This window comes from Lytechinus variegatus, chromosome 14, assembly GCF_018143015.1.
Source record: "Lytechinus variegatus isolate NC3 chromosome 14, Lvar_3.0, whole genome shotgun sequence".
Lineage (NCBI taxonomy): Eukaryota > Metazoa > Echinodermata > Echinoidea > Temnopleuroida > Toxopneustidae > Lytechinus > Lytechinus variegatus.
This window is the reverse complement of record NC_054753.1, coordinates 3,020,226-3,037,072: the sequence shown is the minus strand read 5'-3', so window position 1 is coordinate 3,037,072 and position 16,847 is coordinate 3,020,226. Positions and strand designations below refer to the sequence as shown.

The window sequence follows — 16,847 nt, the reverse complement described above, 5'->3', positions numbered from 1 at the left end:
GCTCATCCCTATACACAATCAAAATGCTGAATACATTCTGTTCGGTCATAAAATAATGCATGATGGAAAGTGGGCGTGGTTTATTGGTTCGGGGAAACTTAATAGCGTCTGTCTTAAATATTTTGCACACGAGACTTTTCTTTTAACAGACCAATCATTCACGTCCATTGATAAGTGGGAGTGGCCACTAATCAAATCAATGAATTTCGCGAATATGCCTGTAATATTAAAGCATATCTATTTTCTTTACCCGGGATCCTACGGCTTCACATATAGAGTGAAAGTGGGCGTGGACGAACCCTTTACTTTGGTTGTTTTCAATAGTAAAAACGCCTATCACAGCGACTCCATATTCATTCTTTGTAAGCTTCAGAAGCAGGCATAACATCAGAATAAACTGCTCGAGAAACAACTCATTTTTGTATATTAATCTATTAAGAGTTTTCTTCGCAGAGGGTAAGTCACACAATAAATCCGTAATAGGCCTATACGTTTTATACTGCATTGTTTATTATGTTTATTACGATATTTTGTGTTCATACTGTAGCAAACCCTTCATCGGTCTGATTATATTTTATTTACCGATATAAATTAAACAAAATAAGAAATGATAGAATGATGTCATCAGTAGCGTACCTAGGATTTTCCACAGGGGGGAACAAAATCGTCCGCGAAAAATGTCTCCAACCACAAATAAAGCATTTCGTACCAGAAAAAAAGTGACAAGCAAAAAAAAGAGGTCTTCAACTTCGTCAGGGATCAGTTGTGACTCGTCAGGAGGGGGGGGGGGGTTGTTGCATGGGTTGTGACTCGTCGGGGGGGGGGGGGACAGTCTGCCCCCCCCCCATAGGTACACTAGTAGATATCATCATATTGGAAGGATCGTCCTGCTCATCTGAGCTATGATATCACAAATGTTCCTGCCGAGGAATCCGAAAGATTGATTATGTATTTATTTATTGATTGCAGTCCTACACAGTAAAAAACACTTTTTAAGATTTTATACAACGCTGTTTACTATATGAACCTTACAGTATTTGTTTAACAGTTTAAACAATCATGTTTAATTCATTGAAGATTAGATATTGAAAATTAAACTTTGTTGATGAAGATTTGAACACTTGTTTAAACTGTTTAAACAATTACTGTGAGGTTCATAAACTAAACAGCGTTGTATAAAAATTTAAAAATGCGTTTTTAATGTGTAATTCGTTCATTCATTCCTTTATTCATTCGTTATTCCTTTATCTTTTTTCATTTTTCAAACAATTTTCTATTCGCTCATTCAATATTCATATTATTGATTGATGAATTTATTTGTTTCTTCATTCATGTATTTATTTATTCACCAATCGAAATATTAAGAGAACATTCATTTGAATAAATGAATATATAAATATATTATTCATGAACAAATTGAATGAATAAATATTTTATAAACAAATTAACCCTATCTAGGCCGGGGTATTTTGGGAGTTCATATGGGATATGCGATCTCGGCCGTCGACCGCGCCGAAAATTGGCACGCGGGTTGTCTGGGACATAATCTACAAAGTTGTATAGCAATTTATTTCATGCGAATCACTATTTACTGATTATGCTAATTTATGCATAATTAGTATGCGAAATCATACCTTTTCCTCTTACTCCCTAAAAAAAACTTCCAAATGTAATAATTTTTGGTATAGTAACTTTTTGTGGTGTTCTTAGCAAGTGTACATGAAAAAAATATTGAGGATATGCTGAATGAGGATATTAGGGCAGCCAATTGTGAAACACAGTTGATTTGTTTTGAAGTTGGAAGTCGAGGTGTTATTACTAAAGAAAACAAACAACAGATTAAGAAGATTATCCGTCTTGTAAATAGTAGAATATGTAAGGACACCTTTCGCAAGATAAGTAAACTAGCTCTTGTGGGGTCATATGTGATCTTCAATGCTAGGGCAGAGCCGCAATGGACAGATATGACTGTTTTAGACTGATAAATCACATTGCATGGGAAGGCTTCTCTCTTTCTCCACTCACCTTTCCACTCTTCCATCTCTCTTTCTCTCAACCCTCTTTTTATCTTTCTCTCCCTTTTTTTCTCTCTCTCCCTCTACTATTTCCCTTCTCAATTATCCATGCTATCTTGTCAGCTCATCTAGTCTTCTGGATGTATAAGTAATTAGAGGATTTTTGTAAAGAAGTAAATTATATGCCAATAATGCAATATCTCATTCACAAAACTTTGTATTGCACTCCCTTACTTCTTCTCATTCCTCTTTTTCTTCATTTTCTTTCCTTCTCCTTTTATCCTGTCCCCCCCCCCCCCCCTCCTTTTCATTCATCACACTTTTCCACCTCCTATTTCCCTTCATAAACTTCACTCATTCTGTCCCCCCTCTATCCTCTCTTCATTTCAGTTGTAAGGGAGTGTGCTTGATCTATTTCAATTTTTTTCTGCAATCACCATGTATAATCGTTTCATGTAAATTTGATTGTGATATGTTATCATGGTTATATATTGTGTATCTGTATATTTTTTATTAGTCCTGTACTTCGTCCTAAAAAAGGAGTAACCTAGACTTATTTTCATTGTTTGTAACTTCCCTTTGTTTTGTTTTGAATAAAGGTGATATTAAAAAAAGTGTTTTTTAATCTTTTATTTTTCATTATTTTTTAATGAAATTTGTTGGGGATTTTTCTAAGATCATATAAAGCATAAAATAATTTCATTTAGACCAGCAAAACTAAAAATAATCATACATTTATGGATTTTGGTTGAAAACACAATTTGTATTGACTTTGTACACAAAACCATGTTTTTAAGCAAATTTTGGTCTGACATGCACTTACATAATGTTGCGTAATTTCCGAACCACGTACCCGGGTGACGTAAAATTGGTCTCCAAAGTTGCGCAAGACTTGAAAGTAAAAAGTCAGCGAGCGGCGCGGTGAAAAACGCGATTCCCGGCCTAGATAGGGTTAATAGATTAAGACTGAATCATTCAGTATTTTTCATTAATTTAGTACGTATTTACATTATGTATCTATTCATTTACATCTAAATGAAGCCACAACACCGAACCAAAGTGAGGACAGTGACGTAAGAAGCCAAAAAAGTGAGGGCGCTAGATATGGCGTATCTTGCAAATTTATAAAAAGTTGAGAGTGAGCAAAGCAAGAAAGCAAAAATTGCGACATAGCTTATTAGAAAAAATATCAAATTTTTGAGATAGATTTTGACATATACTTAGATAATAATAATTTCACTCTTCTCTCTTTCCATTCTCTTGTTCCCCCCCCCCCCTCATTAGTACACCACTGAGGGCAAACGACTGTATATGGCAGCCCGGTCTTTTTCCCCCAGTTTTTTGTATATTGTAGTTTTTGGTGAACACTGTTTTGTCGATGCAGCAGTGATATAAAAAAAAAATCAATATTTTATTCTTCAAAGTAGACACCAGGGGGGCGTTTCATGAAAGTACTTGTCTGACATTTTATCCGAAAAGTCCCATTTCATCCGACAGTTACCATAGGAACAGTGCCTTACAGCCAATCAAAATCATGGAAAGATGTCAGATCTGATAACTTGTCGGATGAAAATATTGATGAAACGCTCCCCAGAAATGAAATACTCCGAAAATTTGTTTTGCCCAATTGATCGTGGGCCCGGCAGCCGCTGTGCAGCACCAGATCGACGAGGCTCTATCCCTTTAATTGTTGAACGCCAAAACAGGGTAGCAGCAACTCCCATCTTTTAACGTCTTTTGGTCTGACGCGGCCGGGTTTGAACCCCCCCGACCTCGATCCCGGTCCAAAATTTTAATGAATTCGTTTGATTAATTATTCTTGTATTGACATATCAAATCATTTACTCATATTTAGGTTGCATTTCTAACAGCTCGGTCACATTTGATCTACGGCGGCCGTTCGGCGAGTAGAAATCTGCCATTTATCCATTTTTATTAAAACCACCTATATGTATCTATTAACAAAAAAAATGTTAGCATGGCTGTTTCGACTCGCCGCACGGGCGCAGTAGAATGTGACTGAGGTATTACCGGATATCAATTGTGATTGAGCTCCTTGAGAGAATAATCTACTTGTATCGGCCTATAACAATTCACTCAACACTCACCCCGAACGCTTATATTTTTCAAACAGTTCTGATTTTCTTTTTTTTACAGATTAAAAGAAATATGATCTCACTTGCATGGTACTAACACAATATTGAAGACCAATATTTCATTTTTATTTTCCGTAGTCTAGTGAGATTGTACAAGAAACCAACATCTGGTGAGCATTTCATCAGCAATTTTGTCCGACAAGATGTCAGATCTGACATCTTTCCTTCATTCTGATTGGCTTAGAGGCACTGTTACTATGGTAACTGTCGGATAAAACGTCCGACGAGTCCTTTTATGAAACGCTCCCCTGAAGTCAATTGTCGGAAGGAATATCTTTCTGCGTCTGTTTTGTTGATAGGACAAAAATGGCATCGAATCTGTGCATCGCTCTGATCTTGTTTATTACTTCGATTGTCAGCACAACGGCCTTCGGTCCGGCACTCTACATTACTGACGGAATGATTGGTTGTCAATCAACTGCAGGTATCGTATCTTATCAGGGCGGATCCAAGATTTTCCAAAGGGGGGGGGGGCAAATTTCTCGGAGGAAAATGTTGATACGCAAAAAAAAATCCGCAACCACAAATTAAAGGGGAATGAAACATTTGGAACAAATAGGCTTGTTTAGAAACAGAAAAATCAAAGAATAAGAATAAAGAAAGTTTGAGAAAAATCGGACAAATAGTGAGAAAGTTATGAGCATTTGAATATTGCAATCAATAATGCTATGGAGATCCTCACATTGGCAATGCGACAAGGATGTGTGACACTGTACCGATAGAGTAGCGGACTGTGACCCGGAGGAGACAGAGCATTGGAGGGGCACTGTATTGTTTGTGAACAATGCTGTGCCCCCATGCTTTGTTTCCACCGGACAGGGTCCGCCACTGGGCAGGGGCGTCGATCCATTTTTCAGATGGGGGGGGGGGGCAAAATATATATATATATATATATATGTGTGTGTGTGTGTGTGTGTGTGTGTGTGAGAAGCTATACATGTACAACAGCTTTGGCAACTCTTTTATTTTTAAATATTATGTAATGAAATGGATGAAGAGAACAATGGTAGGCGTAGTTTGAATCAAGGTTCCCCCAGAGCTATCTACCCTTTGGAAAAATTGGTGCTGCCGAAAAAATGTCTCTGCCGGGAATCGAACCCGAGCCCCCAGCTTTGAACGCCGGTGCCTTAACCACTAGACCACAGAGACGGGTTAGTGGATAAGGCGACCCTGATCCAATTGACCGTCAGATAAACAGATTTTCGACACCATACCAATATATATATATATATATATATATATATATATATATATATGTGTATGTGTGTGTGTGTGTGTGTGTGTGTGAAGAGTAGAGTAGAATCAAGGATGAAGCAAAGTATACACTATGTTGTAAAGCTTTCGGCCCTGGCCTTCTTCAGTTTTTATTTGCTAAACAAAACAAATAAAGCAAATCATAGAATAAGCAACAGAACAAACAAAATGTAAATAATAGCAAATTGAAACAAAACCAAAACAAAAGAATAAGAGAAATCAAATGGTAATACACGGAATAACAAACTAAGGATCATACTCAACAGAAATGAAAAAGTAAAGTGAAAAGTACCTGACATGGGTCATAGCAAATTCTCCTGAACTAGGGTGGTGTTGTGTACCGTGCGTGTGTTATTTACAAAGTAAAACGTATTAAAGGCGAAGAGGGCGTACTCAGAAAAATGTGTGTATTTGAGCAGAACTAATGAGCAATAAAGGTTGGAAAGGAGTGACTTTCCGTGCGACATATAGGATATAAGGTAAAAAAATATATTACTCTCTATTCATATTTAATTATATTTACAAAATGGCGTAGAAATACATGTATGAACTATATGGACGGCAAAAAGCAAAATGTATGTACTCATTCCAAGTATATAAAAATACAAAAATACAATTAAGGTTCCGACCAGATGAATGAAAGACAAACATCGGAAGAAGATGAAGAGCAAGAGGAAGTGGGAAAAGAAGAAGGAGAAGAAGTAAGAAGGAAAAAAGAACAATTACAGGAAGAACGAAAGAAGGAAAGAAAGATAGAAGGTTAAAGGAAGGAAAGAAAGAATTCAAGAAAGAAAGAAAGAAGAAAGAAAGAAGAAAGGAAAAAAGAAAGAAAGAAAGGAAGAAAGGGGAAAAAAGAGAAAGGAGGGTAGGAAAGGAAAAGAAACATCTTCCGATCTTCATTCATCTACATTAATACCGTTCGGTTTAAGGGTTTTCAACTTGAGAATCCAGAAGGATTCTCTTCTTAGAATTACTGTAGCATCTTTATTCCGGATTAATTCTATGCCAGAGACTTGCATGTGTTCTATGGAGTGGCCTTCTTTATTGAAGTGAGAGGCAATGGGTATGTCTTTTGTTCTGCTGGTGTTGAATTTTTTAATATCGGATTTCGTGTTGCTCATTCTTGTGTATAGGGTGGTTGTTGTTTTTCCCACATATTGCATCTTGCATTTCTTGCAGGTTATGAGATATATGACAAAATTGGACTTGCAATGAATATGTTGGGTAATGGGGAACCTTTGGCCCGTGACTGTGCTGGTAAAATGAGTGGTTTCTTCGATGAATGGGCAGATGCAACATTTGCGTGCACTGCATTTAGTTGAACCTACCTGTTGGGGATTTTCAGGGGTCGATATGTCTAAGTTGGGGATCTTTGATGATACCAGAAGGTCTTTTAGAGATCTACATCTGCGGAAAGCGATCATGGGTGGTTCCTTAAACAGTTCTTTCATTGCCTTGTCTTGGTGGAGGACTGGGAGATGTTTGTGGATAATTTTAGATAACTGCTTCATCTTTGGGTGGTAGGTTAGGACAAATGGTGTTCGTGTTGTTTGATTTTTCTTGGTATAGGTTAGTAGTTCTGAACGTGGTATGAGTTTTCCTTTGTTGATGCCCTTCTCAACTAGACTTGGGTCATATTGACGGGATGTTAAATGGTCTTTTAGTTGAGATAGAGCGGCATTAGTTTTGTCATCTTCTGAACAGATTCGGCGGATACGGAGGGTTTGGCTATAAGGGATTCCAGAGAAGGTGTGGGATGGGTGACATGATTGAGGAATAAGGTATGAGTGACTGTCTGTGGGTTTATTGTAGATGGAAGTATGGAGTGCGTTGTCTTTAATGTAAAGGAGGGTGTCTAGGAAAGGTACCTGGTGTGGGGATGATTCAAATGTGAACTTAATTGTGGGGTGGAATGAATTGGCATGTTGGATGAATTCCTGAAGGGATTCCTGATCAGCGACCCAAATGAAATTGATGTCATCTATGTAACGGCGCCAGGATTCCCTAAATGGTTTGGTAGGGGAGGCTTGTAGTAATTTTTCTTCGAGATCAGACATGAAGATGTTTGCATATGACGGTGCTACTGGGGTCCCCATGGCCGTCCCATCTACCTGGAGGTAGAAACGCCCGTTGAACTGAAAGCCATTAAGTTTTAGGACAAGTTCAAGAAGTCGAATTAAGTGGTTCGTTGGGGGATCTTGTGTATTACGGGTGTCAAGAGCTTGGGTACAAGCGATTAAACCTTCGTTGTGCGGTATATTCGTATACAAGGAAGAAACATCCGCGGAAACAAGGATAGTATTTGAAGGAATGGGACCCTCATCGTTAATTCTCTTGACATGGCGGAGAAAATCAGTTGTATCTTGAAGGTAAGATTTGCTTTTTGTCACGAGAGGGCGTAGAATAGTGTCAATGAGTTTCGAGATCTGCACAGTAGGGCAACTACATCCAGAAACTATGGAGCGACCGGGATTTCCTACTTTGCGAATCTTAGGTAGAAAGTAAATCTCGGGACAGGAGGGTTTAGGGAGGATAAGCTTCTTCTTGATATCGGGTGAAAAGTCAGTTTCCAAAATAGTGGATTTGATTGTTTTTACTTGGTCATTGGTGGGGTCACTTGATTTCATCTCGTAAGTGGGGGTATATATTAAGCTGTCTAAGCCCTTCAGCTATATAATCCTCTCTGTTATGAATGACTATCGCAGAGCCCTTGTCTGCTGGTTTGATAATGATGTTGGGATTGCTGCGAAGGTCAATGACCTGCGAAGGTCAATGACCTTTTCATATATACTGTATAATGGTATCTCTTAGATGGAAAGATGCAGGTTGGTGATAATGGTATCACAATGCACAAATTCTTACCAGAATATCAAATAAAATAAAATTAAGTACCTAGAATGCACACTCACCGATAAAATTCAAGGTCAAAGCTTTTCAAAGGTCAATGACCTTTTTTACATTATATACTATACTGCATAATGGTATCTCTGAGATGATAAAGTACAGGCTGGCGATCATGGTGTCAAAATGTACAGATTCTTACAAGATAAAATAGAATGAATTCAAGTACTTAGAACTGACATTCACCAGTGGCATTTAAGGTCAAAGGTTTTAAAAGGTCAATGGCCTTTTTACATTATATTTACCATACTGTATAATGGTATCTATGAGATGAAAAGGCACAGGTTGGTGATCATGGTGTCAAAACACACAGATTCTTACAGGAAAATTAAATAAAATAAAATTAAGCATCAAGAATTTACATACACCTTTAAAATTCAAGGACAAAGGTCAATGTCCTTTTTAACATAAGATAATGGTATCTCTGAGATAAAACACAGGTTCGTAATCTTGGTGCCAAAATGTACCAGTAGATTAAACAACACCAAAATCAGTATTCAGAATATTGTTTCACCCTTGAATTCCAAGTTCAGATGAAATATTATCTATACATATATATATATATATATGTGTGTGTGTGTGTGTGTGTGTGTAATCTGTATGACATAAAAAAATAACCAAACATGTATCCTATGTGTTCATATTTGTGATAATATAAATAAAGATGGCTAATTTGCAATGGAAACATGGAGGTTTCATAATTTCAGTCTGAAGTAAGGTCTTGGAGAATGTATTTAGGGGTCAGAGGTCAATGAACTCTTTCCAAAATATCAGTGGAAATTAAGTTTAAAAAAGGTGATAACCAAATAACACTTCTTCATATACCATGTATACTGCGATGTATTTCCAAAAGCAATGAAAAAAAAAATGAAATGGATTATACAATTTGAAATTTGATGCATCATAATATCTAAATCAAGGTTGTCGTGTCTTTTTCTCTCCAGCGATAGTCAATTCATCTCATTAGTTTAATCTTCTGAAAATGTATAGGATACATGTAGGTCTAAATCTCATGTCACAGCTAGCATCATCTGAGAGCATTTCCAAACAGCAGAGGGATGACGATGAAGATGAAATGAAGGCCATCATTAGAGCTGCAGTGTTTGTCATAGTAAATGGCATGTATCTCAACTTTAACAAAGATGAATTCCCGTATTATTATTAATTACCTCTCATTGCGAGCTGCCAGAATCTCTTGAGATGCTAATGCTGCATGACAAAACTTCATATCTGCTCTCTAGCTGCCGTAGATCACCCATGATGCTATTTCTACTTGGTATAAGTTTGTACAAGGATCATGTATTTGATCCAGAACAACTGATTGTTATCATGCACAAATTAGGCATGTAGTAATGAAATTCAAAAGGAGATAATAGCTTACAAGTACACATCCACTGACCTAACAACACTCCTACACATCCACTGACCTAACAACACTCCTACAGCACCACTTCCAGTTCTTGAGGATCAAGCTGTGCAACATATCAGTAATAATCTAGATCCTGGTATGTTATCCCTTGACAGAACATAAGGCTTTCATTGAATGGGCCAGATCAAAGTCCTGAAAAGTCAGGTTTTCAAGAGTTTGATTACTCTTTGCTGAAGTTGAGACACTTAACTGCATTTAGTATGACAAAAGCTGCAGCTCTAATGATTGCATTATTTCAATTCTTCATCATTGTCCCTGGCTATATGAAAATGTTCTTGGATGATGCCTATCTTTTCCATTTACAGCTTAAGTTATAGTATTGATTGTAGCATTTGAGGTTAGTGAAATATTGCTACAGAGAAATTAGTACCTTGATTTAGATTTATAAAATGCATATCTAAATGCTGCTACCTTAGACAACTTCACCATTTCAAATTATATCATACATGATTTTTATTTTTACACTTTTGCAATGCATTACTACAGTATATATTAAAGAGTGCTATTTGATTTAAATTTCACCTCGAACTTGTATTTTGACATCATCATTGTTCCGGGAATCAACTATTAAATTTCTGTTCATTTTCCACGCAGGTGAGTCTTTTTCCCATCAGAATCACTATATATCTACATGCCACAATCAAGTTATTGACCTATTTACTTAAATTTCCAGCCGTTTTTTACATAGTTCATTGACCTCCACTAAGTATATTTTTCATGGCCATTATTTATCCTTATTTCGAAGTGAAATTACTAAACATCCAAGTTTTCATAACAAATAGCTATCTTTCTTTCTATTATTCACAAAAACTGTGAATATAATGAATTAATTTTTTTGGGGGGAATCATGAATGGATATATCAATATTTATGAACTTTTGACCTTTGACATTGGATATCAAAGGTGAGGGATAATTCTTAAATTATTTTGTGCCTTTTCATCTTCTTCCAAAAATTGCTTTTTGACACCAAAATCACCAACATGCAGCGTTTTATCTCAGAGACACCATTATACGATATATATAACCTATGTAAAAAGGTCATTGACCTTGAACTTTATGGATTAATATGCACTCTGGGTACTTATTTTCATTTTATTTGATCTTCCTGTAAGAAACTGCATTTTGACACCAAGATCACTAACCTGCGCCTTTTCATCTCAGAGATACCATTATACCGTATATGGTATATAATGTAAAAAAAAAAGACATTGACCTTCCAAAGGTTTTGACCTTGAATTTCATTGGTGAATGAGCACTGAATGTATTTTATTTGATTTTATTTCATCTTCTTGTAAGAATCCTTGCATTTTGACACCAAGATCACTAACCTGCGCCTTTTCATCTCAGAGATACCATTATATCGTATATGGTATATAATGTAAAAAAGGTCAATGACCTTTGAAAGGCTTTGACCTTGAATTTCATTGGTGAATGAGCACTGAATGTATTTTATTTGATTTATTTGATCTTCCTGTAAGAAACTCTGCATTTTGACACCAAGATCACTAACCTGCGCCTTTTCATCTCAGAGATACCATTATACCGTATATGGTATATAATGTAAAAAAGGACATTGACCTTCGAAAGGTTTTGACCTTGAATTTCTTGGTGAATGAGCACTGAATGTATTTTATTTCATTTCATTTAATATTGTGGTAAGAATTTGTGCATTTTGACACCATTATCACCAACCTGCGCCTTTCCATCTCAGAGATACCATTATACAGTATATATGAAAAGGTCATTGACCTTTGACCTTGAAAAAAAGCACTTTCCCCAACCCGTATTCCTCCTAACTTTTTTTGGTAAATGTTGACACCCATACCTACTCAAATCAGTCAAAAAACCATTTCCAATAATTTTATTCCAGATGGTTACTAATTACGGGATACTACAAGCGAGAATGAGATACACATCTCGTTCTTTATTTCATATCGTGCTCAAAATGCCCGCTTTTCTGATTGGATTATAAAAATTTCCTGCTCGCGCTTCGCGTTCGCATCATTTCTGTAGCAAAAACCCATACTTTTCATGATAAATTAGGTAAATGCAAATGTCCCCTTTTCACTTTAATGCCTCAAAAGAACTCCTGCTTCGATTTGCAATAATTTTTTTCTTGGATATGTATCTTATTCTTTATAAAAAAAACGTCCATTAAACTCTCATTTTTTCAGATCGAAAAATCTAAATTTTTAGCTCGCGCTTCGCGCTCGCATCTATTGTTTTTTTTTTTTTAGATACCAATCTTAATCATTGGTACCAAAAATGCTCAGATATCAAGCTTTTAGGTCAGAATATAAAGTATTTTAGCGCACTCTCGGCACTCGTACTATCTGTGTCGTGTGATTTGTATCCTCCTCATGAGTTACTACAAACAGTTCTAAACAGGCACGCTTTTCCTGTCAGTATACTAAAAAAAAAAAATCAGCTCGCGCTTTGCGCTCGCATTAATTTGTTGGTGAGATACGTGACTGTGTCTCATGAGTCATATATATCTATATATCTATCTATATAATATATATATATATATATATATATGTGTGTGTGTGTGTGTGAGGGTGTGTGTGTGTGTGTGTGTGTGTGGGTGTTTTGTACGATCCGGCGCCTTTGGAACGTTAATGATTTTGCCCCCCCCCCCAATCTGAAAAATGGATCGACGCCCCTGCTCACAGACTAGCCAAAGAAGACTGTAAGAACTGAAAAGACAACCTCGTTCCTTCTTATTCGTTAGCAATGTTAACATGCAAATTCCTTTTTCTTAACAGGAGACTGTAGTACCTTTGGAACTCCAAACAACCCAGCGTTGTCATGCCAACATGTGAAGGATGCGTGCCCCGATGCTTCCAGTGATTTCTACCATATCGAATCAGCTGGCCTTTACCGAAAGGTACTGGTTACCCTAACTACTGGAGTGTTCCAAGAAACTTGTGATCAATAATTTGTAGGCCTACATCTATTGGGGTGGATTAAACGGTTCCATGACATTTGCCCTGGCGACATTTGCTCCAGCAAATTCTACAAAATAATAGAATGACCAACTTAAACCTAACCATAAACCTTCCATAAAACCATATTGCAACCCTAACCCTATATCTTCAACGAATTAAAGCCGGGAGAAATTGTCGCCAGAGCAAGTGTAATGTCACCGGAGTGGTCAGGTTACCATCTGAACATTAGACTAAATGGCAATTAGACTAAGTGGGTATTAGACCAAGTATAGTGTGGACCAAACTGAAAACAGACCAAATGGGTTTTAGCCTACATTGTATGTGGTATATTACAGGATCAGAGACGTAGTCCAAGTGGATAACAAGTGGAATGCCTCTGACCGTCTCACCTGCATCACGCAGTTCAATATAGCAGCAGTGCTGACTTTGAAAACTACTCTAACTCGCACAAGATGTTCAGTGATACATGGTTACTCTTTTGTCCACTTTTTATGAACTAGACCAATAAATTAACTTACAGAGATATGATGGTTATTCAACAAAAACCGCAACATGGCCAAAGTTCATTGAACTTACATGACCTTTGACTTTGATCATGTGACCTGAAACTCGCACAGGATGTTCAGTGGTACTTGATTACTCTTATGTATAAGCTTCATGAATCAGATCCATAAACTTTCAAAGTTATGATGGCAATTCAACAGATAGACCCAATTCGGCCAAAGTTCATTGACCTTTGACCTTGGTCATGTGACCTGAAATGCGCACAGAATGTTCAGTGATACTTGATTACTCTAATGTCCAAGTTTAATAAACTAGACCAATAAACTTTCAAAGTTATGATGGTAATTCAACAGATACCATCGATTCGGCCAAAGTTCATTGACCCTAAATGACCTTTGACCTTAATCATGAGACCTGAAACTTGCACAAAGTGTTCAGCGATGCTTGATTACTATTATGTCTAAGTTTCATGAATCAGATCCATAAACTTTCAAAGTTATGATGGGAATTCAACAGATACCCCCATTCGGCCAAAGTTCATTGACCCTAAATGAGTTTTGACATTGATCATGTGACGTGAAACTCATGAAGGATGTTCAGTGATACTTGATTAACCTTATGTCCAAGTTTCATGAACTAGGTCCATATATTGTCTAAGTTATGATGACATTTCAAAAACTTAACCTCAGGTTAAGATTTTGATGTTGATTCCTCCAACATGGTCTAAGTTCATTGACCCTAAATGACCTTTGACCTTGGTCATGTGACATGAAACTCTGATAGGATGTTTAGTAATACTTGATTAACCTTATGGCCAAGTTTCATGAACTAGGTCCATATACTTTCTAAGTTATGATATCATTTCAAAAACTTAACCTCAGGTTAAGATTTGATGTTGACGCCGCCGCCACCGGAAAAGCGGCGCCTATAGTGTCACTCTGCTATGCAGGTGAGACAAAAACCGCGGTTTAACCACCATCCAATCTTTTTCATCTTGTTATTTTAACCTGCAGGTATTCTGCGAGATGGACGTCGAGGGAGGAGGTTGGGCCCGCTACGGCCAGTCTAATCGGGGAACCGAATGGAACTACGTCGACGAAAACACCGTCGAGGTCACGCTCGACATCATTACCCCTTCCGAAGTCAAAGAGATGATGGATCTCAAATACAATCAGTTCCTGGTCCAGACTGACGTTGCTTTCAAAATGCAGGCCGATGACAGCGTCAATCCTTCTCGCCTCACCATCCGATCTATTCCTTGGCTCGAGGATACACCTCTGTTCATTCCTGATTACGGCAACGACCACACTCGTATCGAATTCCGGTCTGACAGTGGTAAATACCGCGTTTTTTATGTGAATTCTCACAGACATGTTCCACGTATTACACTGATATTTTTTGTCCCCCCCCCCGTCTTAGTTAATATTATTTTTCATATCGCTACCGGTGCTTCATCCGGGAGGGGGGGGGGCAATCAGATATAGTGCTGTACACATACGTGATCGACCCCCCCCCAAAAAAAAAGCGTTTAAAGGGGTGTTTTAGGAGCCAAAATGTGTAAAATAAAGCCCATGAAAAACTTCTTTAGGTGTTATTTTGCAGAGAAAAAACTTGTTTAGGAGGTGTTTGGAAATAATTTGGTCACGCATGTGTACAGCAATACATTTGACTGCCCCCCCCCCTCCCCCCATCCGGAATGTTTCACTTGTTATTTTCCAGGGACGCAATGTATATGTATTTAAGCCTATTTCCTTTCTTTCCTCTCATCCTACAGTTGACCAAGTGACATGCATCCCGGGCTCTTCCAGCAAGTGCGGACAGGGAGGGGGGCTACCACCAGCTAATGGAATATCAGGGCGTTTCTTCTTCCAAACGCTCTTCTTCTCACCCCGGGGTGCAGGGGCATCTACCATCAATGACCAATGGAATCGCAACAGATACACCTGGAACGGAAGCTACTACTATGTGTATGCCAAGTAAAAGGTTTTGCTTTGTGGCATTCTGACAAAGTTCAAGTTAAATCTATTGTTTGCTTCATATCTTGAATCCTCAAATTTACCTTTTGCACACCTAAAAGAATGATATGCAAGGATTACAATTTCTGCTTCATATCACAACAAATCAGCTGTAATATAAATTTAAACCTATATTGGAAACCCTTGATTAAAATTAACATCACACTATTTGAAGCCTTAATGAAGTCATCCATCTATCTAAAGTATCTGAATCTAAATATTATCTGCTATCACAACGCTCCTTTTATTTTAGACATTTTGCCGTTCATACCCATGGCAGTGTATAATTTTCACGTGTTTGCTTTTTAGGAGAAACCATGAAAAGGGCTATTCCACGGTTACTCACGTTACATTTGGAGACAACTTGACTCATACTTGGAGCTGTAACTCCATTATTATTGATAGGAACTAAACATCTCCTTATCACAACAAAGTACACAGTCTGACTATCCTTTGTATAAAAACAAAACTTGGGAAATTCTATTATGCTCCTGGCAAATCTTTGGAATGTGTCGGTTACTCACGTTACATGATTTGGACCAACCTGTGGAATTGCCCGAAACATTTATTGAAATGTTTATTAGTTTGTTTCATACTGTGTAATTACCTGTTGGAAATTGATGGAAATAAACAAATATCATAGGAACCGCAGTTCCAAATGTACATGACCTCACTTCTGCAAAATTTATGCTAAACAGTCATACTTTCTACATTTTATTGTATTACAGTAATGAACAGTTCAGTAATGTTGACATTATAGAGACACGTAATAAAGCAAACATTGAAACAATTGAAATTACTGACTATTCCTTGAGTTACCGGTATATTATTCATCTTAAACTTTGGTTCATTTCTACTAGATGTTCCTTGAATTTTCCGAAAGGGTGTGTTATATTGCGCAAACTGATGCCGCAAGCAATAAAATAATCATCTGTGGGGACTACAGCTCTCAAGAACCAGGTTCGATTACCAAGATGAGAGAATTAATCTCAACCTGCCTACTCTTACCCCAAGACGCCAAGTCCTGAAACTTACATCCTACTTTAAAGTGGTCGAGGGGTTGGTTCCTGCCCTTCCTGTTGATAAATTTCTTATTAAAGCAAGACCCAAACATATCAAAGCTAAGAAATTTGTAAACTTTGATGCTACTAATGTGGTAGAGAAACAAGTAACAAATAACTCCCAAGTGTTTCTAAATAAGACATTGTAGCACAGAGCAGTTAAGAATTGTTTTTTGTGAATACAACTTTGGCCTGTAATCAACTCCCTAATGAAGTTGTCAGCACTACATGTACATCACCAGAGGTGTTTAAAGCCAAGATCGAAGAAAGCCACCTACGTTTCGACTAAACTTATTTGCGCCCTCTCCTAACCTGGTGCATTTATACCTAACGGTCCTGCACACAATTCAGATCCAGATGTAATGCAGAACACCATCACTATCCCCTACATGTACACACACACACACACACACACACACACACAGTAAAGCATGCATGCACAACACATACCCAAAATAAAGCAGACAAAAATGTCCTGCAAAATCTATAAATATGTTGACAAAAATGTCAATTTACTTTGAACACATTTTATTTTTGTAATTTCGCCAACATGCAAGCCAAAA

General features: G+C 37.4%; 1 protein-coding gene across 1 annotated transcript; it reads left to right on the top strand.

Moving 5' to 3' along the window:
• Positions 1–388: 388 nt before the first annotated feature.
• On the top strand, positions 389–15,623 carry LOC121428164. The gene is made up of 5 exons (XM_041624760.1): positions 389–456; positions 4,471–4,595; positions 12,522–12,643; positions 14,222–14,543; positions 14,983–15,623. The coding sequence occupies exons 2-5, from the start codon at positions 4,478–4,480 to the stop codon at positions 15,186–15,188; spliced, it is 768 nt and encodes a 255-aa protein (XP_041480694.1). The 5' UTR covers positions 389–456; positions 4,471–4,477; the 3' UTR covers positions 15,189–15,623.
• Positions 15,624–16,847: the final 1,224 nt, after the last annotated feature.